We start from the raw sequence: 24,244 nt of genomic DNA on the forward strand, positions 1-24,244 counted from the left end.
TTATCAACTCTTGACATTATATTCCATTTTCATTTTTTAATTCCTGTTTTACTGAAATGCACATCTTCTTATCAAAATGTCCCAGGAACACATTCTTTTGATTTCCGCTAGAAACTTGGTTCCCAAGATTACTCTTGTAAACATAAACATGTAGGTTCTTGTTTACAGAATATTTCAAAATCTTTTATGATTTTGTTGTTTAAACATAATGTCACAATACTGTGACTTACTCAACATGGAATTTTGTGCCAGAAATCTAGATAAGAACAACTGGAAAATCAACATTTATAATATATCATAGAAACATTATAAATGGATAACTAGAGGCTTAAGAGAGCGTGAATAGTTCACCACCTGGTTTACCATTTGCTTATTAGAAAAAAATGGCAATGAGACAGGCTAAGTTAAAATTAACTGAATAGTCAAATACAGGAAATGCTTTTAATAGCATTTTATGACCTGAACCAGAATTTTGCTGAAGGCAACAGTTTCTGAATTATTTTTAAAAAACTCCTCTGACCTCTATGTTCCATTTTTAATATATGCAGCCATATACATTTTTAACGGATTTAAAAAAACAAAAGTCATTTCGAGCACAATATACTAAAGAATTTATATGCTTTAATTCCATTAACTGATCTTAAATGGTTTTAGAGAAGAAGATTTTCAAAATTGCACATTACATGTTGAAAAATTAAGAATTGTTTCAGGAGCCATAACTTCTACATTAGACGACGAATCGCTTCGAAAATGTCGGTAGTGGTCAATCTTTTAATGCTGAACTATATAACCCTCCAAAAAAGGGCACCAATCTTTGAGTTGTTTGCAAAAAATTGCCTTCTGACGCCTATGTTCCATTTTAAGTAACAGGGGTTATGTTTTTGTCATGGATCTAGAATCCCAACATTTTTTTGTGTGGAATACCATACAGAACAATTGTTTTTGAGGAGAATATTTTCAAAGTTGTACATACGAGGAACGCCAAAAAAACTTTTATAGGGGTCATAACTCCTACACCAGTTGTAAATATCGTTTGCAGAATTTCGGCATAGGTTATCTCTTAATCCTGGACAATATTACCCCCTGCCAGAATTTCGCTAAAGGCAACGGTTTTTTGACTTATTTAAAAAATAATGCCTTTAGACACCTATGTTCGATTTCTAGTAACGGCGGCTATGTTTTTTTCACTGAATCATCAATCCCAAACGGTCATTGTGTGCACAATTATCTAGAGGAGGAGAATTTCGAAAATTTGTCGATGACGAGGGACGCCAAGTGACATGAGATTACTTGGCCTTTGGCAAGGAGAGCTAAAAATAACAAATGTTTGTTTACTGGCCTGTTACCCTACATCTATTACTTGTAGATGTCTAGAAACTATGTGAGAACCAAATATGGGTAACCTAAAATTATACACTTCATCTTGTCGTGGCATTTAAGAATAAACAAACATAATTGTAAAATACGAACTACTTTAATTCATAGTCAACAAGTTCATATGATCTTTCTACTTATTATTGCCCATACATGAGATCAGAAGTAAACTTTAATACAGTCAATGGAATGTAAAATATAGGTTACAGACTTCGTTTGGATGCTGATTCAAAATCCTTGATGCATCCGTATATGACTTCAGTCATATAATCCTGCTTTCATATTTAATGAGGCATGATACCAAAAGTACTAAATCGTGATGTTCTTACATTTACTTTAAGTTTTTTGTCTTCTTTGGCATATTCTTTGTTTATTTTTCCATATATTTAACCATCATCGAAAACGAATCTCTTTGTGATTATTCTTTCTAAAGGTCCCAAGTACCGTGAACCACGCTCCATAAATTGGAATTATAACTTTTAAGTTCTTATAGATGCCGTAGATGACTCTGCAAGAAAATGGATAAAACGAGAACAAGAAGACATTGATTCTCTGTCAGAGTGGTTAAAGGCCGTGAGGTCTTTAATTTTGAAAAGAATGAAAGTTTTAAGTAGGTCAGTGAGTGCAAAGGCTACATCGGTTTTCAAAGACCCCGATGTAGCAAAAACATTGTCTACTGTACATGACAAATATGTTGTCGTACCAGCAGACAAAGCCCTAAAAACATTGTTTTTGTCTGCAAAACGTTTTACATCAAATCTGTATTATCAGTGGTAGACGTAGAAAATAATAGCAGTGATAAGACCTATACTGCTACCACACTCTGCAAAGAAGAGATTATGGAAAACCATAAATCTGTGCTATCCTATTCTGGTCTCTCTACCAAGGACGATGATTGTGATTTACCGTCTATGTACTGGATTCCTAAACCCCACATGAATCCATACAAACAAAGTTTCATAGCTGGATCTGCAAAATGTACCACCAAACCTCTTTCAAAACTTTTAACTTCTATACTCACAACTGTCAAAGAGGGTATACAGTCTTACCGCAATACTTATTACTCCCGTAGTAGTATTAATTCAATCTGGATCCTGAAAAATTCGAAAAATCTTTTGGAGACAATCATTTCAAGACTATTATCTGAATATAATAGTATTAAAATCTATGATTTTTCAACACTGTATACTTCTATTCCCCGTACTCAGTTAAAATCCTGACTTAAAAACATACAAAAAGATGCTACACCTAGATACAAATATGTAGTTCTTGGTAGAGATTCCCCATACTTTGTAAGAAATAATTTCAAATCATCTACCAAATATACAGAGGAAGATGTTTACAAAATGATGGAATTTTTAATAGACAACATATTTGTCCAGTGTGGTGGACGTGTTTTTCAACAAATGGTCGGCATTCCGATGGGAAAAAAATTGTGCTTCTTTACTTTGCTGAACTTTTCCTTCACTCTTATGAAGCTGACTTTGAAGCTGATCCGATCCAAAAGAAAGAATATCGTTTAGCTTTAGCTATATCCTTTAATCTCAGTTTCCTCTATATAGATGACGTATTATCTTGAGAACTTGAGATAAAGGACACTACAGACACTGTGAAGTCAGCCTCGTTTGTTGACCTACAGTTAGAAATCGATGATAAAGGAAAATTGTTGACCAAACGTTACGACAAATGTGATGACTTTTCATTCAAAATTGTCAACTTTCCTTTCATCTTTGACAACACTCCTTCAGCACTTGCGTATGGAGTGTTCATATCACAACTCATACGTTATGCCAGAGCTTGCCGAAACTACACAGACTTCATATATCGCGCTAGAACTCTAACAAATATGCTTCTGGAACAGGGTTATGTTGCTACAAGAATGAAGTCATCACTACAGACGTTTTATGGTCGTCATCATAAACTCGTGGATCGTTATGTTGTATCCATCAACACCATGAAAACTGATTTAATCCACGGGTCATAGTTTTTCTTTCCTGGTTTGTCTACCCCGGACTTGATTTTTTATGAGCAACTCGGCAGGTGTTTCTAGAAAAGCAGAGGACTCTTACCCTACCGGTGCACCTGGTCCATGCTCCCAGTTTTTAGTGGAGTCCGAGTTGCTCATTTGCTTATTTTACTTTTTATGTATGTTTTTAGTTACTTTATGTTCTTTGTTGTGTATATCTGTATGTTTGGTCTTTGTCCCTGGCCATTACATTCCTTTGATTACCGCTATAACCTTGGTTCCCTTGATTACTCTTTCAACAGTGATTATATTGAAGCTGACATAAGCATTTCCTGGATTACAAAAATATATCCTATTTGAGTAAGGAATAAAAGGATATAAGCTGAAGTAAATTCGTACCTTTTTGAGTGTTCATTTGTAACCCATTTGATGAAATTCCAGGGTGTAATCTTTTCTTTGTCCATTGTTATCAAACGTCACCTTTCCAGTTAGACCTATAACATTATATACCTTAAAGAAAAAAAAATTACATATATGACAAAAAATCAATGATTTTGCATGCGTAGAAAAAGGCGGATCAGGTTTTCTGACAGCCAACAGAATTTAACAGCGAAGATATATATATATTTATTTATATATATAAATATATGCTCGCTATAAATATACAATAAAAAGCATCAAGGCATCATAATATTCCTGTGATCTAACCTCTTCTATTGATTTGGCTAGCAAGCCACCAAGTGTATTTGAATCTGGTTGGAAATCGCTGTCGCACGTTGAACGAGTTCTAGTTTGTTACTATCATTTTTTTCATTTAGTACTTCACTCCTGCGCCGATTAGTCGCATTGCATCTATCATAATTGCTTTGTCAACCTGTAGGCGCAGAATCGTCCTAATGAATAATTGAAGGCTTGCAAATATACAAGTGTTTTAGATATGCAATTTATCACGATATTGAAATGTTTTTTTTTAACTAAATTTTTGTCAGATGCCTATATAAATAAAGAGCTGCGCTTTAAGCGCATGATACGCCTTTAACTTGTGCTTATGCTGTTAATGAATGTATATGATCAATTAGAAATACTGTGAGCCACGGTCAAATACCACTACCCCCTCCAAAAAAGTAATTAAAAAATGCACCAAACAATTTGATACTATCAAGGCTATCCCAAGTTTAACTAAGTTTGTTGTCTTAATTTTTCACCCATACATTTCTATTGCTCTGTTTTAAAGATTTTTCGACGAAAAAAAATTTCTAAAACGAAAACATAAAATTTGACATTTATACAAATCGGAAGGGAGCTTGCTTCAATAGATATTTACAATTACCAAAGTTTCATAAAAAGTTGAGGAAAGTGTTTTTTTGAGTTATTGTCCGAAAACTTGGAAAACCCGCTTTTTCAAGTATAAAAATTCATAACATGGAAACGACAAATCTGAAATTTATAAAAATCGTAAGGGAACTTACGTCAATAGATATGAACAATTCATCAAAGTATCATTAATGTTGGTGAAAGCTTGTTATTGTCCGAACTGAGGACGACGGACGAACAGACGGATTTAGACGGGCTTATAAAAACATCATCTAGTCTTATTTCACGTACATGTTAAGAAGAGGCAGTAAAACAGGATTTCAATCGTTATATTTCACACAAATTAGTACAGCTTTGTGGATATGTTCTGTTTACCTTGAACGTTAAACAACGTATCAAGTAAGAAAAGGATAGACACATAAATGTCAAAATATACTTTCATTAGCAATACTGCATAAAGATATGGAAATAGTTTTAAACATTTCCTGCCTTTCATGGTCTCGACTGCTCAAAGTAACCGTCTAGCCTAGAAAATTATCCACAAAATTTGAACAACGTCTGATATTCATTTTACGCGACGTTGTCCGATTGTCAAACTACGTTTAATTTGAATAATGTCCAAAAATTTCAAAAGGCTTATGTTCAGCGGTTAGTTAGAGAGGAAATGAATGTATGTCGCTGCATGGAACTTGGGTAATTGATTTCATTCAATGTACACATAATTAGACGTAACATACCTGCAATTTTATAAAATTTCATAAAATGCCATGGCATATGAAGTATTGTCATGCTTTAAAGTTAGCCCTTAATTGTAATTAAAACTTCCCTTTTCACAAAGTACACAGAACAAGTCCAACGGTTAACAAAAATGCCAACTCAGGTAGTGTGTGACTTTCTTGAAGGATGATAAATTATCATACACTATCAAAAACTTACTGTCAGTGGACTATCTGTTTTTTGTTCTATTTTTGCCGCCAGATATTTTCTATCCCAGGCTTCTGCAATGATACTAAAATATAGGAATTTTTAAATGGACTTCTCTTCGTCAAATCGACAATGACGCCTTCGATAAAGAGAAAAGCGACAATATTGACATCCAAACTGACGTTATGTTTGTATGTGACGTGCATTATGCTTGATAACGTCTTCAAAACCATCATAACGTATGGCTTTGTACTTTGAATATTGCACCAAGAGTTTAAAATAAAAAAATGCTGAAGTCATTATTAAAATTTGCTGTATTTTTGTATGTTTATTTGGTTGATATCTGCTCTCCATATTGAAAGTTCAAATGTAAGTGAACAATCAAAAAAAAAAAAAAAAAGGAGGAGGGGGAAACAAAATACAAAAATATTATGATCGGCGTATTGACATTTGCGTTATTTCAGGGAGAAAGTCTGAGACTTAAAATTTTTCAGTGTGTTTGTCATTTTTGACGAGTCTAGATAGCTTCTGATAAACCACTGCTATCTTAATGATCATGATAGAAATAACTCCATGCATTTAATGCCTTAAATTTACAACAATCAAAATCAATCTCCATTTATTTGAATCATAACAAAAAAAAGTCTAAATGAGGGATAATTGCTTTTTTTAACTGTAAACATTTTCATTTTGAGTGTAATACAATAATGATACAAAATAGTTTATCATCTAGTATTTTTTTGTTATTCTTTTCGGAGAACCCAAATATATAATGAATCCCATGTGTTCATATGAGGAATATGTCTCGTCATCCACGACCATACTCCATTTATCATTCGCTATTTTTTTTTAATTATCAGTTGTATTGTATATTATGTAGAAGTATCAATATCCTTATAAAAAAGTTACGACAGGAGAACTGTTTCGTATTTATATACAATTTCCTAAAGGAAGAGGTTGATTTACGGTTTTCGGGAAAAAGATATTTACACCTGATCTTTGAATTCATATCTACGATATTGAATAGTAGGTAGGTAATTGATAGTAAAGCAAAAAAGCGTCAACTGAAGTTTCTGTTTGTGTGTGAAAAATTTTACGCCTTTTCAAAGCAGTTATCTATGAAACTGTGGTATATAGCTGTTTAAGTATAAGTAACAATTTTTACTGTTTCACATGTATTGTTAAATCATACTAGTAGAACCAACCTTTTATCTATATTAATTGATGGCTTTCATTATGAAAATGTGTTTCTGTTTTCAAAAGCCCGTTTACATTTAAGAACTTTTTATGAACAGAAGAAGTGGTTTTAGCCCGATGACGGGCTGGATTGGTCATACTTACTTGTTCTAGGGTAAGATTGTAAGCTTCTCTTGACGATAAATCTAAAATAATTCGCATGTTACAAGTAAATTGATGATGGTAATAGTCAGTATCGCAAAATCGATTTCTGTCAACTCCACGTAAAACTGCATAGGAGTCATTTATATTTGTGATCTTTTGTGGGCGCAATGAAAACGAACTGATGCCAAGGTTTTTCTGTGCCTTATATATAGCCTGAATTCGATGCAGACCTGTATAATACAAAGAATAAAGACTTCTCAGTAACTGTTGATTGTAAAAAATATGAAAACACATTCTTATGACACAATTGATCTATTTTATTTAAGGATGGTGATTTGAAGGATCATGGTAAATTTATACCCACTGCCGCCAGGAATCGCCAATAAACATGCAACTTTGTAGTAAAACCAGAAATAAACAAAAGCTTTCCCACGATAACTAAATTCTTACTTTGATTTGTAAGGAGAAACCTATTATCGATTTCTGTAATATTTCTCCTTTGCTTTATTTCTATGATATATTTGTCGTGTTTTAAGTCCTCGTTGACAGCTTTAACGGCGTACTGGAAGGCCTCCATTATCCCTAGGTGATCCTTACTTAACGTGGAATCTTGGATAAATGATACATCTGCACGATGAAACAATTTATGGTACAAATAAATTATTTTGAAATGTATCCGAATGAAGTTATATTTAGATAAATGTTATGAACGCTGCTCACAAATAAAATGAAATAGTTTATTCAAATATAGATTTTAACAAATCCAAAACTTATTACATGACGTTCCATGCACCATATTTTAGTCTTTATAATCATAAGTTAACTTTATGACAGTAAAAAGGGGGCTCTATTTGGCTAAAATTATTATACTAGTTAAAATGTTACTCATACAACACCATGATTAGAAATTTTGACAAAATGTTGCAAGCATTAAATTTGATGGATTGGCAATTAAGCGGCATGAAATATAACTAAAAGCAAATCCATGATCAAATGTTTGCAATAAGTCTACCTTAAAATCAAATGGTTTTCACCTTATATATGTAAACACTGCATAAATTTGCATAAACAATAAACGTTTCGTAACAAATTTATTCTTCATTGAATATTTCACTTTGAAATATGTGTAATATAATCTGAATCAAGTTGTGACTGCTGAGATTAAATTTTTCAATTAGTGAATCAACAAGTTCTATCCTTATGCTCTAAACTAGTATTAGATTGTTCTTTCACTGTAGGGACAGATACGATCAACTAATCCGTATTTCCATTAATTTTATAGAAGGCAAAGCTTAAAAACTGTTAATCAAAAAGAATGATATTTTAGAAGATAAACGAATTACAACCTTATACATGGTTTTTCGTTTTACTCCGCATTTAAAATGATCTGTGAATATTTGATTGTGAACTACAAAATTATTTCCCTTTGTTTAAATGGGCGGTATTGACATTGTCTGAAATCATTCTAGAAACATTATGATATTGTACGACATTGTAAAACATTTAAAATAATTTCTATCTATTTAAAGGGCGATATGTATTTTTTTAGAAATAGATGATAAAAGTCAGGTAATGCTATGGCAAAAACTTGTATACAGAATAGCTCGATTTTAGTTAGTGTCTTTGTTATGCATATATTCGATCTTATCATAATTTCATTTCGTGTTCTTTTTGAATAACAAGCTCATCCTCCTGATTATATTTATCTTCTTGTAAGACAACCGTCATCTTTTTTGACAAATCTTTACTTCGTAAGGGGCTTTAAACATTTGTTTTACTTAAATCCTCTGAGGTTTGGAAAATTAGGACCTTACCAACGACTGTAAATGTTTATTTCCCTTAATTATGTTGTGCCTGTGTTTCAATGTATTCTTTTGCGAGCCATCTCTTAAGTTGATACAGAATATCTTGTCCTCAGTTCTTGTTCTTGTCAAACATCTTGTTTGTAAAAACATAAAAAAAATAATTTGACCCTTATTTTGTTGTTTTATTTGGTAAAGTCGGTGATGAGTAGTTAGGTATCATATTTAGGATAACACAAAGAAAAATATGTTGTTTTAAGATGCTTAAAACTGTTAATAAAAAAGAATGATATTTTAGAAGATAAACGAATTACAACCTTATACATGGTTTTTCGTTTTACTCCGCATTTAAAATGATCTGTGAATATTTGATTGTGAACTACAAAATTATTTCCCTTTGTTTAAGTGGGCGATATTGAAATTGTCTGAAACCATTCCAGAAACATCATGATATTGTACGACATTGTAAAACATTTAAAATATTTTTTTATCTATTCAAAGGGCGATATGTACTTTTTTTAGAAATAGGTGATAAAAGTCAGGTAATGCCATGGCCAACACTTGTATACAAAATAGCTCGATTTTAGCCAGTGTCTTTGATATGTATATATTCGATCTTATCACAATTTCATTTCGTGTTGTTTTAAAATAACATGTTCATCCTCCTGAATATGTGTATCTTCTTGTAAGACAACCGTCATCTTTTTTGACAAATCTATACTTCGTAACGGGTCTAAACATTTCTTAACCTAAATCCTATGAGGTTTTGAATAATTAGACCTTACCAAGACTCTGAATGTTTATTTCCCCTAATTATGTTGTGCCTGTGTTTCAATGTATTTTGTTTGCGAACCATCTCTTAAATTGATACAGAACATCTTGTCCTCAGTTCTCGTTCTTGTCAAACATCTTGTTTGTAAAAACATAAAAAAAGTTTAATTTGACCCTTATTTTGCTGTTTTATTTGGTAAAGTCGGCGATGAGTCGTTAGGTAACATATTCCGGATAGAATAAAAATATATGTTGTTTTAAGATGCTTAAAGGGAAGAATTCAAAAAAAAAAAAAAAAAAAAAAAAATTAATCAAACACAAATAGAAACAAAATGCTCTTTTCACTCACTGTTTCCCGTTTATATATGTAAGAAATTCAGTAATGAATGTTTGAAACTAGTACTACTCGAGATTACAATTTTCAATAATCGTGCTTTAGCTAGCATGTTTAAGTCTTAATCTTACTAGAGAGAGCGGAGAAATAGTTTAAAATAGGCAGAATTGGTAGAAAACTGTAAATGTTTAAAACCGTGAAAAAACCCTCTCTGTAGTTAAAAAGGAACATGAATTTGGTAACCGACAGAATGAGAGAAATATGAATTTAACATCTGTTATCTTGATTAAGGCTAACCGCTCTCCAAAACATCCAATATTCCCGGATCCCGTCTCTCATCCCTATATTATTGATCTCGAACCATAGGCTTAAGAGTAATCAAGAGAACCAAGATTCTAGCATACACCATGAATAACATAAGAATTATACTGCGCTTAATACCAGTGTAAGTCTAGTTTTTTTCGTTTAGATTTAGTTCACGAGACTCCTGCAAGTTTATATTTTTGATGATATTCTCCCTGAAATTGTTACAAGTAGCACAAAATATTTAGTCGCAATTTAAAGAACAGTCAATAAACTCCATCAGATAGAGAGAGAGAGAGAAAGAGAGAGAGAGAGAGAGAGAGAGAGAGAGAGAGAGAGAGAGAGAGAGAGAGAGAGAGAGAGAGAGTAACAGAATGAGAAGAAAAGCACAAGAATTTAAAGACGACATTTGTAAGGCAGGTATTACAGATTTTGACTGACTTACACATGTAAGGTGCCGAACCTTGGGAAGATACAACCTTCAATTATCTCGGCTGCCTGTCTTTATAAAATGTGTTGGCATGATAAAGGATTTTGTCGCATTGAGAAAAATACAAGCTGTTGTTTTGTATTACTAAAAATACTATATCATGAATTTTATTTATTCATATAAAGGAAACAAATCTTTAAGATAGATTTGGCTGGAACCAGTGAAAATATTCTGGAAGACTTCGCATTTCCTGCGGTTTTTAATCACAAGCGTATATCAATATTACATCAAGTTATTGTCAATATATATACGTGTAAATGCAACAATTATTTTCTTTCTCTAATATTTCACAAAATTTCTGTTCATTATGCAGTAGGGAGATTTAAAAAAAATGCGTCGAGAATTCCGGAGTAAAATATAAATTTGGACAACAATATTTTACATATATATCTGGTTAGTAAATGTAAGCTTGTGTACATAATGTACAATTGATTCATTGACTAATAATATATATTAGATTTAAATCAAAAGTCATGTAAAACATTTTTGTTCTTATTAAATCTCAGTACAATTGTTTTGATTCCAACTTTATAAAATCCAAAAGTCAATTTGTTTCTATTTACACAACAACAATAAATGGATTTTAACGGCAATATTTCATGATCATATATTGTCTTATCCATTGCTTTTCAGACAATAAAAAAGTCAATTCCGGAGATAGATCGAGATTAAATTCTCAAGGGAAAATAATCAGATTTTTATACATACAATTTTTGTCTTTATGGAGTATTTGGAAACAAATACGATAAATAAAGTATAACTATAGTCCTAAATATTTAGAAATAAAGATATTTAAGTGTCAGTCTTTGTAAGAATCAGACAGTGTGTGAAGGATGATATGAAAAAAAAAATGGTAGTGTAATTTGACTATTTGCACCATCAGAATTAAGGAAAAAGACAATATTTTCCATATCATGTTAAATTATAATTTCATTGAAATGAACTGAATATGACCATTTCAAGGGCAGATAATTCTGTCATAACCACATTTTTCTAACATTCTATTGCAAAATTCCTGCTCAAAGCTTGTGATGCAAAGATCAAATAATAGTCTTTTCAAATAGAGAAGGCATCCTTGAGTGTTATTACATTGTCAGATCGGTGGGTTTTTGACATGCATGTTCCTCATTTTTCGATTTTGCCTGATTCTTACAAACACTTACACTTAAAAGTTTATCCACATTAACCTGACTATTTCAAAACACTGTTTTAAAATTGCTTTAACGTCCTTTACATGTACGATTACAGTACTGTATCTTAAAAATATAAGATGTCTGCTTTATTTATTAAAATAGTATAAATAGCTATAGTGACTTATCAATTATAAAGAATCGAACTAACTATCGCGCATACCGACTGCTAACCTTATATCTTAAACAAGCCTCGCTCATTTAACGACTGATAGGTTGTTGTATGTTGATACAAACGATTTATCAATATCTGTATTTGTGTAGGTTCAATTCAAGAAGGTTGGTGGTTCTAGTAAAGCAGAGGACGCTTACCTTACTGGTGAACCTGGTCCATACTCCCAGTTTTTAGTGGAGTCCGCGTTGCTTATTTGCTTTTGTTACTTTTTCTTTTTTTTCTTGTTCTTTTTTGCGTATGTCTGTTTTCCATGTCTAGTTTTAGGCCCTGGATTACATTCTTTTGATTACTGCTATAACCTTGATTATTCTTTCAATAAAGAATTATAAAAAAGTACGAAATAATGCATTATACGCAACATTGCACTGAACGAGTTCATTGTAATTTGACTTTTAGACATAAGTTTAAGAACTTATGTCTAAAAGTCAAATTACAAAAATTACATCGTTAAAACATGCTGTTTCCTGTTTAATAAATGGAGACTCAATATATCTGAAAAAAAGGCCTAAGGGAGTGCACAATTTTTCTAAAAATATGTCTATAAAATATTATCGTTTCAATTTGTCTTTAAAATACAATTCTTGATTCATTATTCTTTAGTGAACTGAGAGTAAACAAGGAAAGCAAGATTCTACTTTACACAAGTGAATATATTCCATGGATAAAGACTGTACAGGGAAAACGGACACATGCAAAACAGAATTTGAAATAATCAAAATAACTTGTATAAAGAAACAAAACTGAACAACCCGGACGACTTTACTATGAACTGGGAGCATGGACCAGGTGCACCGGTAGGGTAAGCCTCTTCGGCTCAATAGAAACACCTGTTGAGTCGCACATTAGATTTTACTTCCGGGGTAGAGATTGCAGATAGGAAAACTACGACTCGGTGAAAAAATCGGTTCTCATGGAGCAGGTGGTAAATCATAACAATTCAATAGTTCAAGACTACGGCCATAAAACCTTTCAGTAATGGCTTCAATCTTGGAGCAACATAACCCTATTCAAGAAGCTTATTTGTAAGAAGTCTAACGCGGTCGGTACGAGTAGATTCGGTAAACTCTGGTATAACGTATACATTAAGATATGAATACTCCATACAATGGTGCCAAAGGGATGTTGCTACAGATGAAATGAAAGTTGACACTACGGAATGGTAGTCACTGTGTTTGTCCTGTCATATAATTTGGTCATGACTACTTACTATCGATCTCTAAGGGTAGGTCAAGATTTACGGCTGACATTTTGTGTATAAAATTCATTGAACTAGGGTTGTTTAAATACAAAACGTCATCTTTATAGCCGAAGCATAATTCAAAGTATCTGGTTACACGATGTTTCTTCTTCTGGATCAAAGCAGCGATAGGGTCAGCATTATAAATTGCTTGTGAGTATTTTTTCAATGTTTTTAATTATTTAACACTTATTGTCATAAGGGGCCAGGCTTTGGATCCACTAATGACATTATTTTGTGTCTGTACTAAAAACAGGCTGATTTTGCTTCAAAATGATTCCAGTAGTACAATATCAACATTTAACCATGTTGTTGATTAAATTGCATACAATATATAAACACTTCATTCAACAAACGTATAAAAACAGCGGATAGATACAAAACATGTGTTGTTGCTGATTCCAATGGATTAAGCCTCAATATATGTTAAAAAAAAACAAACCAATAAACCGGCTGTTTTAAATACAAAATAATTGTAAAAATGTAAATTCATCTAAGTATTCAGCCCTTTGATATGTGAAAAAAGAGCTTTCAATTATATCAACTTTAAAGCAGATCGTATATCAATTGTAGTTTGGATTTTCCGCATGTATGACAAAAGCAATTATCTGCCAACTTAAAATCGGATTGAAATCAGAGATTGTTGCTTCAAGAAATTAGTTAAGGTTCGTGTTATTTGTGTTTATCTTTGCGTGTATTTAACCGTTCGTTTTTTGTACATTTTTTTTACTCATTCATTTATATATCGGTATTGATTTTAGTTAAAAAAACAACTGGGATGAAAGTGTCAGCCATAGGTCTTCAATGAAAATCGAGTAATCAAGGGAACCAAGAGGAAATCCTCATACTACATGGCAACTATAGATGGCTCCAGAATATCATTATACACAGATTCAGCGAAATACTTGCCACTATATACTCAAATAACATAATAAACTAAAAGTGAAAACGAAACAAAGCATACAGAGGCCAGAAATTCCTGACTTGCAACAGGCACAGAAATGCGGCAGGGTGAAAGTACTATCGCCACTGTGGAAAAAATATTACATGTACACAATTAAACACACTTATAATCAGTTCAAAAAGGTAAACCTTGCTAACAAGTGGCATTAGTGTGTGTTCAATTACACTAGATTATAAACAGTTTATGATTTTATTGCCATTCCTGCTTACTTGCATAACCTAATTATCCTTATCTCTAAAAAATCCAACATGGTTTAGGTTCATAAAATGATACGAGTGTTATATTATTTGATTCTTTAAGAAAGACGATAATCAATATTGGAAGAAAAGACGTAATTGTCAGTGAAAAATAAATGTTGATCAAAGGTGAAAAAAATAATTTTTGACAAAAAAAAAAAAAAAAAAAAAAATCCCTAAATCGATAACGTAACACAAACCTTAAACAAAGCAAATAAACAGGATACTGGGCATAACAACCAAACACAAATAAAGCGAAACAAAATAGAAAAAAAATTACCCATCGACTTTTAGTGCTTCTCAAAACATTGTCCTGAACAAACCATTTATCAACAGTTAGACTTACGAACCAGCAAGTTTATATGTACAACCATTATTATAGAAGTATTTAAGCACCTAAACAATATTGTCGTGATCAAAATTATGTTAACCAAATAACAATGGTTTTAAAATATAACATTTTAACCTAACTGATAGATTGTTAACCTATTCTCTTTTGTCGTTATTTCAACTCGGTCTAAAGAACCAGTGTTCTTCTTTTAGTATTATTTCTTCATCAACAACAACGATAACAACAACAAAAAACCCCAACGCCCCCACCCCCATAAAAAAAAAGACAAAACTAAAACCACAACGCCCTCACCCTCGCTAAAAAAGAAGACAAAACAAACAACACAACTTTAAAGCAATAACATAATACACAAAATAAAGTTAAATGACGTAATGAGGCAATTTATATTTATATGTTTTTTGCTTAAATCATTGTTTAGATTATCGCATATTTTAATCAAGTTATGTAATTATCATTTTCTAAAAAATGCCATCGAAATATGCTGTAAATAAAAACATCTCAAATATGCCTATTATTTAGCAAATGACAAATATGATAAAATTTTAAGCGTTGCACCACTATTTATATAACTGATGTTTGATATATAACAGTATCAATGTTTATGACTAACATTTGTTTTCATACGATAATGAGCATTGATGTTATATAAACCAAAAATCGCTGATCTGAACAGAAGATTCAATTTCAAGGCACCAACTAATCGATACGAGAACTTGATAAAGCTGTGTGTAATACTGAAGTGAAGGCATAAATTGGCCAGACAGTTCAGTCAATAGATAAGTCCCATAATGTATCGCTTATTTAATAATGAGGGCGTCTATTAGAAGCCAGTAGGCAATTTTCTGTAATTCGATATAAGGTTTGTCCATTGCAAATCAGATAATGCTGTACAACGTTTGCAATTTTAATTACGTTTCCATCTAGCACCACAGAGGCGTGAAAATATTATATTCTGTTTGACTCAATCAGCTGCAGTGCTTGGAATCAAGAGGGATATCTTATTACAATGTTATTTGTCGTTAATTGGATGAGTCATATTATAGGCGATATCAATTAAGATTTGGACAGTAAAAGAAAACAAATATTTTTATCAGTTCTGTTTTTAAACTTGCATTGATGAAACTCGATCACCAATATGCAATAGCCTAAAATAATCACCAATTTAAGCACTTTTTCAGCATTATTTACATAATGGAATAACGGCTATTAACATGTTGGCAAAGTTGGATTTGATATGTGATTGGAAGTAAAACATTGCGTACTTTAAACGTTCAAATGAATCAGTGAATTTAAATTATAATTCAGTGTATTTATTGTAGAATAAAACGCAACACAAGTCCAGTTATTGAAGTTTTTTTCACTTTAGACATATAAAAGGTTAAAAAATCTAGTTTTGAATATTGTATTTGTGATTATTTATTTGAGAAAATATAACCCACAATATATTGTAAACTTTTACTGAAGTCAAATAAACAGTATTTCTTTATCGATATACGTTTGTTTTCTGCGAATGTTAATCCTCTATAAGTATAGCCATAAAAAAATGACATTTATTGCCACAGTTGGAAGTCATTTCATTTGATATTTTTTGATCGGTACAAATAATAGCTTAATTGAATTGAAACAATTCTTTACAGAATCACGACTGTTTTGCTATATTAGCCACCTACTGGCTGGCGTTGATATTAAAAGGTCAGAAACATGAATTAATATTTTTTTACAGAAAATGATAATATTTTTAACAGAAAATAATATTTCCACATTCTCAGAGAACATAGAAAGAATTTTTGTTGCGAGTCCCATTTGGTTATTTCTGTCTTCTCGTCAACAAGAACCAAAAGAGTTGCAAGACACCCACTTTTCATCGTTAAACAATTACAGATCGAAGTGCAGCTTGATTCCACCCAAAGATAATAAATTCATACATTTTGATAAATATTTTATTTAGCATCCACATTCAATCCTATTAGTTCTAGTATAATAAACTTTTCGAGTGTATGTTTTACATATTGACAAACATAAAGTTCCAATTGATTTCTGTTGATCTTATCAGCAGTTTGTGCTTTTTCATCGAAATTTATTTTTACATTGTTAATAACATAATTACTAGTATACCCATACTTCTTTCAATCACTCGATAATGTACATCCACGTGTACATGATAAAACACCTCATTTTTTATCGATACACTTCCAATATCGGAGCATAAGAATTAATATACTCAATAAGGCTTAAAAAAGTTAATGATCGTAAAACTTGATTTAACATACCTGCAAAGTATACCATCGTGTTAACTTTCATCGTTACTGCTAATGTCAAAAACAAATAATGCACCACTTTTGAGCATATTGCACGGGCGAAGACACCCTCCCTCTTTTTCTGGGATATATTTACGTCTGTTTAACAGTAACTCCACAATGATGAGTAATGTGATCAAACCGTTTGTCAGCTCATGTTCTTCGATTGGGTGAATTCCATTTAAGAGTAAATTAAATCGTACCAAATAATAATAATAATAATAATAATAAACGTCAGTAAATCACGGTGTCAAAATTTGTACAACCCGCTATCAAAATGGCATTTATATTCCTAGAAGTCTAAATGCATTTTGTAGTGTCTCGGTAATAGATTTACAATCCAACAATATAGCTAAATGAGATTACTGAAAATAACATGGTACGTACTGAACAAATCAACCAATAAACATTGCAAATAAAATTGACATTAATCAATTATTTCCGTTGATCCTGGGATATGATCAGAAACTACGGACGCTTCACATTTAAATCCTTACTAAAATGTTTAAAATCTATAAATGTGTGTCGCTAATTTCTCAGTGGAAAGTAATTAGATTCCGAACTGAGGCAACTTACGCCATCAATAAAGAACCAAGGATGTTACTGACACCAATTTTAACTCCATCTTGAAGAGCCCTCAGTAATAGATAGCTATTGCGGACATGCGCATACAAATTACATCGTTTTATGAGTAAAATGAAGAATATTTTGGATAAAACGTGTATTTACAAATAATGGAAGATTTAAAAACATCAAAATGACAAGGAACATGACGAAATCACTTTTGTTAATTATTTACTACTATTTAACAACGTCAAATGTGAATGGGATAAGCAAGAAAATCAGAATTGGTGAGTATAACGATTACTTCTTAATTCGGCGAATTACGTTCATGAACAAAATTTTAATACTTTTTATGGGCAACTGAATTTGTTGTTTGCCTTGCATTTACTTAAGTCTGACATTTTTTAGCAATCGATGGTAAATAGAAGAAGTTAATCTTCTCGACAATATTTTCTCTTTATTACATTTGTCATGTCTGGTGTTTTCTTGAGAAATAGAGTATTGATCGTGTAGATTGTCTAACGACTTTTTCCCCAGGGAGTTATAACTTTATAGGAATGACCAGTTAGTCATTTTGATAATTTAATTGTATTCCAGAATGATGTGCATTCTCTTTATATGATTTGCATTTTGGATATCACTGTTAAATTCCCTTAAGAGTATTGATGATAAATCTCATATTAGATTTTTCTTGTTACGGAAATAATTTCTAGTTATATCAAAGACAATTACATTTTGAAATGATGCGTATTCGAAACGAAGCTAATTTAAAAGGTTTTGATTTGAAGTCTTCCAAGATATTGTCACTTTTTGCTTGGCAGGAATCATATTTTAAACATCGTAGATATAAAACAAAGCTGGCTGACTATGGATACGCTGAAATGTAGAGATTTAGATATAACTAGAAACTCATTCACTCGCATTTCAATTTGAGTTTGATCAATTTGATTTTATTGCAATCAAAACTCATATGTCATTGACAATGAATATATGATACGAAATAAACGAAACAACAAACGAGAAAACAACATGTGGCACCATATAAAACTCAAAGGCAACTGAAGGGAAATATAAAAAAAATATATACAAAAGTCACCAACATGATCGTCGCTAAATGATGATATTCAATAACCTATATCGGCCATAGAAGAAAATTTGATAAACACACATTTGCTGCTTTTGAGAATATTGCTCATGACAATGGATGATACAATATTTCTTATGATTAAATTTCATTATAATTTAATTAAACCTACGCAACAGATGACTGAATGTTTGTTTATTTTTTCCGTTGGATGTTCCTGGGTACCAGTAATGTAAAGAGAAACAGCAGGTTACAAGTGCCTAGAACATTAAGTTTACTTGTACAAATATCCATGCACAATGAGCGAAAAAAAAATACATAGGTCCAGCATAGGTCTATACCGAGTACACGAGTAAAACACGACAAACATCAACAAAACACAAACTGATAAGAAAGACACAAAATAAAATAATAAAATAACAATAGCGAGTGAGCTTAACAGCAACGTAGTTTTGTGTAAAATTAGCTTTCTTGAGAAGGTCCCATGTGATAGTCATCAACAAAAATGGATTCCTTTCGATAATCAGCAGATATAACTTCCATGGCTAGAAAATAAGTGACATTTAACGGGATCAATAAACAAAAATAGATTTACAATAATTTAAATCACTGAAAATATATACTCGTTTTCAATACATTCCCTAACATTTTTTTACTTCATCATACATGGGACAGCCTTGACGTAAAAAGTTCGTGAAAAGAGTGATGCCTTTAAGGATCTTTTCCCGCTGTTCCATTGGTTCTTCTATCATTTAATCTGCCTTTCGGAAATATAGTTTTGTATTATATAATTCGAAGCATAGCTTTAATTTTAAATTTAGAATAAATGCAAAGCAGTCAGTTGCATCAATTTAATGTGCAATTGATAACGTCACAGAATATGTATATTATTCGGATTTAAAAATCAGACCCGCTAAACAAAAAAAAAAAAAAAAAAAAAAAAAAAAAAAATGATATGGCTGAAGTTGTCTGATGTGTAAAAATGAGATTTCAAGTATGTTGATACTTGTGGTGCTCATTTCAAAGCAATGCCTACTACCAATATATAAAAAGACATAATTACAATTAAAAAATAAAGGCAAAAACAAAAAACAGAATCATTGCACGTAAGAGAAATGCTTCTGGCACATACTTTAAAACTTGTACTTATTAGATCATATATACATTCTGTTTTAGGTGCTATATTTGACCAGAAATCTAGACATTTAGTAAATACCTTCAACAGAGAAGTTTCTAGACTTGACAGACCAGGCCAGTCAATTGAATTTGAACAGACAAGCAATATCGTAGACTGTCAGGATAGTTTTCTTGTTAGTAATGCAAGTAAGCAAAGATTACATTCACAAAGATTATTTCTGATATATGAAAAAGCTGTCATCTTTAAAATTATTTCTTTTAAATCTTGGTATTTTATGATTGTACCCATTAAATTTTGTCCTTTTTTCGAGGGAATATAATTATATGTGTCCATTTCTAGATACACATGTTCGATATTTATAGAACATCAACTGAAATGTAAGGTTTCAGAATTAACTTAAAGAGATAGACCTAGGGTAAAATGACACAACTCTTGCAAATAACTCTGGCAGGGCTGTAAATTAATAACATCAAAATGAACTGTCCCGTACTACCATACATCGTGTACTAAGTTACAGCCCTAGATTAATCCTACGAGGAGGAATGACCCGGCCAGCGAAAGCTATATTTTTATATAGCCTAGCTGGCCGAGAGGTCTAGGGCGCTCGACTTTGTGCAGGCGGTGTTGCCATAGATGTCACAGCAGTACGAGTTCGAGTCCCCCGGAGGGAACGACAAAAAAATTGCATCGCAAATTTGACAGTTCTAACATCGTTGGGAATTTTTCAGACCTTTCTATACGTTTATATCTTCCCTGTATCAATTTGATCCGATGGAGCAGTGTAGCAAATAGAGTGGTCACATTCTGAGACGTTGTATATATATATATATATATATATATATTGTAAATATTGATATGCTGCTATGTACTACAAGAAGTAACTTGTAGGAAGGTCTAAATCCAAAAATTAGTTGTTATAAAAAATACTTAAATCCACAACTATCAAAAAGTGTAGCCAAGTACATCAGCTAGAGGTTCTACCATGTTCAATACAAGGACTGAAGCCTAAATGCTTTAGGTGCGCTCTGAAATCTGAGATGTGAACATATCTTATGTTTAAAAAAAGTGGTAGTGCGCTACTAAACTTTCTTTTAAATAAAAGCATGGGAAATTGTATTTGTAGTTTATAAAAGAGGAAACTCTCACATACTATCAAATACCTTTTTAAATAAAAATTACTAATTTTAATGTTGATAAAGCATTTAAAACATGGAGGGCTCTAGCACGACATTTGTATATAAACAATTTTAACTTGTATACAAACCATGTACAATCACGTTTTTAAATTACCTAGGGGGAAGGATTTAGTGCCGACATAAAAGTGCTCGTATATGATTTTCAAAAACCTAATTATTGGACTTAATAAACTTGTTTTATGAGTCTGGCGTAAAGAACTATAATGATGCCAAAGTGCTTATTTTAAGTCATGCAACTAGTAAATTAAGTGTATTTGTTTAAAATCGGTACACATGACAAACACGACAAAGTCAAATTATATCAGAAAACGTAATAGTCACAGCGCAAGTATATGTATTTTTTATAAACATAAACTTGCCTGGCAGGTGACGTCCTTTACGCCTATAAATACCCACTCAGCTATTCAAATATTCAAAACTATATAAGGTTCTCATTAAAAATGAAAACTTAAAACTCAAAAAAATAAATCAAGAAAGTCTTTTTATATTTTTGTATTAAGTAAAGCTTGCATAAATGACTGAAGAATAACTTCAGACAGTTCATAGACATCTTTACCTTTCCAAAATCTTAAAATGTTCCAACGTTTGTGTAGTTGTAGTGTATAATAGGGTCACAATTATTAACAATCTTTGAAGAGATTGAAATAAGACTTATAAACCAATTAATTTACTATAACAACCGTTAAAACAAAGCAAACAAAAAGTTTGCTGTTGGTTTATATATCATCTAAAAAGATGTTCAATGCATTTGCATGGATATGATAAATAAAAAAAATAATATGTGTGTTGAGTTTTGAGTACGGTTGTAACAATTTTTAAGCTGTGCACTACGGGAAAAATATAAAAGAATTCTTTATGATAAAGTGCAAACACTAAAGGATTGTTTAACAGATATTAAATTATTTAGATTATTAACTTTTTCCTATAGAAATACCCATTACCCATGGAATACGAACATAATTACAAATAAACATTTAAATCTTCTATTTAAAAAATATTGAACATAATTTTGCTAATGTTTAATTCGCTTTGAAATAGTTACTTTTAAACCGACTTCCAATATTGCCCACTCGTCCCTTTATGAAATCCCTATTCTCAATCTCAATATAAATATTGTTGGTATTTTATATTTCGAAAAAAAATGGGTTGACGCCGCCGCTGGTGAAGCTAAAGTCACTTAGGGTATTTCCAATCCCATCTGACTAGAAGTGAGACTTGTCTGATATTATTCATAACACAAGCTGTTTCCCGAATCTTGCAGTGTAACGATATACAAAAGCCCAAAAGGGCCTTGGCTTCATTTCTTGTGTTTTCTTTCACTGTAAAATTTCACGGTGTTGGATTCGGATTTCTTTTCGATATTTGTGTTTTTTTTTAAATTCATTTCGGACTGAACATTTTAAGTATGCTTTGTCTAGATATTGGTCGTTTCTTTTTAATAATAATGCCAAATAAATCTCCGGCAAAACAAATAAACTTTGTCACAATCAATACATTCAGTTTAATTATGTTTTTTTACATATTTGGCGTTGGGAGAGATCGATAGATTCCCTGTTATAAGTGTTTATTTAGGTGCCAAGAAAGTTAGTGACACAATTCAATGTAATGATTTTACAAACATTCATATTAGCGTACGTTAGTGGCTTTTCAAATCAGTTAACCAGGTAATAACAAAGTGTAAAATGTTAAAGTATAGTAAACACCATGTAAGATATTGTCCAGGCAGATCAATTGATATTGGTAGCACATAACAATTTCACCCTACAATATTTTTGTTTGAATGTAAGTGCGATTTAAGATAGAATAGAGAGGTTGGGTGTCGTAAGTTGATAAATTTGAAAATATGTTCTTTACCAAACCGTCTACATAATGAACAGGTCAATAAATCATATCCCTTTCTTTTAAAGTTCGTAGTGCTTTCTATGTAGTTGGTCCCATTCTTCCATTTCAGTTAACTAAAAATTAACCTCTTTTTAAAGAAATCATAGGTTGGTGATCCCTAATGGATGAGAAATGTTTGATATCAAAATTTGGTCTTCTATGGACACACTTTTTAAGGAGGCAGACCTATGGTAGGGAACACAATTCTTACAAATCCATCGAACGTTTATATTCAGCATTTTACATCAATCTCAAGTATATATCAAAGTAACTTGTATTGATTTCATTCTGTTTCAAATGAAAGCTTGAAAGACTTTGGTGCAATTGAATATAATGCAGACATATCACTGAGTTATGTCTCCTACCCTAGGTCTACCTCCATATAGTTATAATATGATATTATGCTCGACGTCAGACGCTTACCCTACCGGTGCACCTGGTCCATGCTCCCAGTTTTAGTGGAGACCGAGTTGCTCATTTACTTTTGTTACTTTGTACATATGATTTTAGTTATTTTATGTTCTTTGTTGTGAATGTCTGTTTTCCATGTCTGGTCTTTGTCCCTGGATTACATTCTTTTGATTACAGCTATAACCTTGTGTCCCTTGATAACTCTTTCAAGCCCATTTTTATATAATCATAAATTTCTTCAGCTGTTCGTTTATTTAGGCAGACTTGTCTTTCTTTTTTGTTATAAAAAAACAAACAACAGTACTTACAATTGATATGCACAGTCAGAAATAATTTTATAATTCCTTAGCAGAAATTACATTGCAATTCCGCCATTTTTGTTGCTAAGTGCCGATTTGTGACATGAAATACTGATAATTATATTTTTAAATTTCTGTGTTGACAGACATTTAATTTCTCACGAATTTGGAAATAATCAATTATTTAGTAGGAAGGATAACCTTCAGAAGAATTTCTGACACAAGATAAGGCGGTTCATCTTTGTTTTCGTCAAATACCAATAACCAAAAATCGTCTTGGTTACAAAATCCCGACCGATTTGACGATTTTAACATATTGATCTGGATTTAAATTGTCATCCAATTTGAACAAATCGCATTTTACGGAGAAACTGTATTGTGATATGAATGAGCAAGTTATTTTACACATTTTAAATATCGGTAGGTGGAAATAAAACTGTAGACCCATTTTTACTTTAGATTTGAATAATATGATATATCTGTGACGCCGTGTACAAGATACGAAAATAAAACTCTTCAAATAGTTCGAAATCGACCTAGAACAAATAGTATTCATAAAGTGGTACATGTATAACAAGACCGTTTTATATTTTCTACTGGT

The 24,244-nt window shown here is 31.7% G+C and overlaps 1 protein-coding gene and 1 long non-coding RNA gene across 5 annotated transcripts in view; one reads left to right on the top strand and one right to left on the bottom strand.

Annotated features, from left to right (window-relative positions):
- Positions 1–1,492: 1,492 nt before the first annotated feature.
- LOC148604832 (uncharacterized) lies at positions 1,493–17,660 on the bottom strand. Of its 3 annotated transcripts, none has more exons than XR_015915982.1 (5): positions 17,044–17,660; positions 6,920–7,149; positions 5,591–5,652; positions 3,740–3,850; positions 1,493–1,882 (listed from the first exon to the last, which is right to left on the bottom strand). It is a non-coding gene; the product is annotated as an uncharacterized LOC148604832 (long non-coding RNA). The 3 variants fall into 3 exon arrangements; XR_015915984.1 differs by having other exon boundaries at positions 5,591–5,663; XR_015915983.1 differs by having other exon boundaries at positions 1,493–3,850.
- Positions 17,661–17,671: 11 nt separating this feature from the next.
- The window catches only part of LOC148604833 (glutamate receptor-like), a 29,002-nt gene continuing 22,429 nt past the window's right edge, over positions 17,672–24,244 (top strand). For both annotated transcript variants that reach the window (XM_088549275.1, XM_088549277.1), the window contains exons 1-2: positions 17,672–17,921; positions 19,895–20,041. In XM_088549275.1, the coding sequence (XP_088405401.1) occupies positions 17,828–17,921; positions 19,895–20,041 (241 nt within the window). In that variant the 5' untranslated portion in view covers positions 17,672–17,827. The remainder of the gene's footprint in view (positions 17,922–19,894; positions 20,042–24,244) is intronic.

The sequence above is a fragment of the Perna viridis genome, chromosome 10 (genome assembly GCF_037379345.1).
Source record: "Perna viridis isolate PV_CMFRI_1.1 ecotype Kerala chromosome 10, ASM3737934v1, whole genome shotgun sequence".
NCBI lineage: Eukaryota > Metazoa > Mollusca > Bivalvia > Mytilida > Mytilidae > Perna > Perna viridis.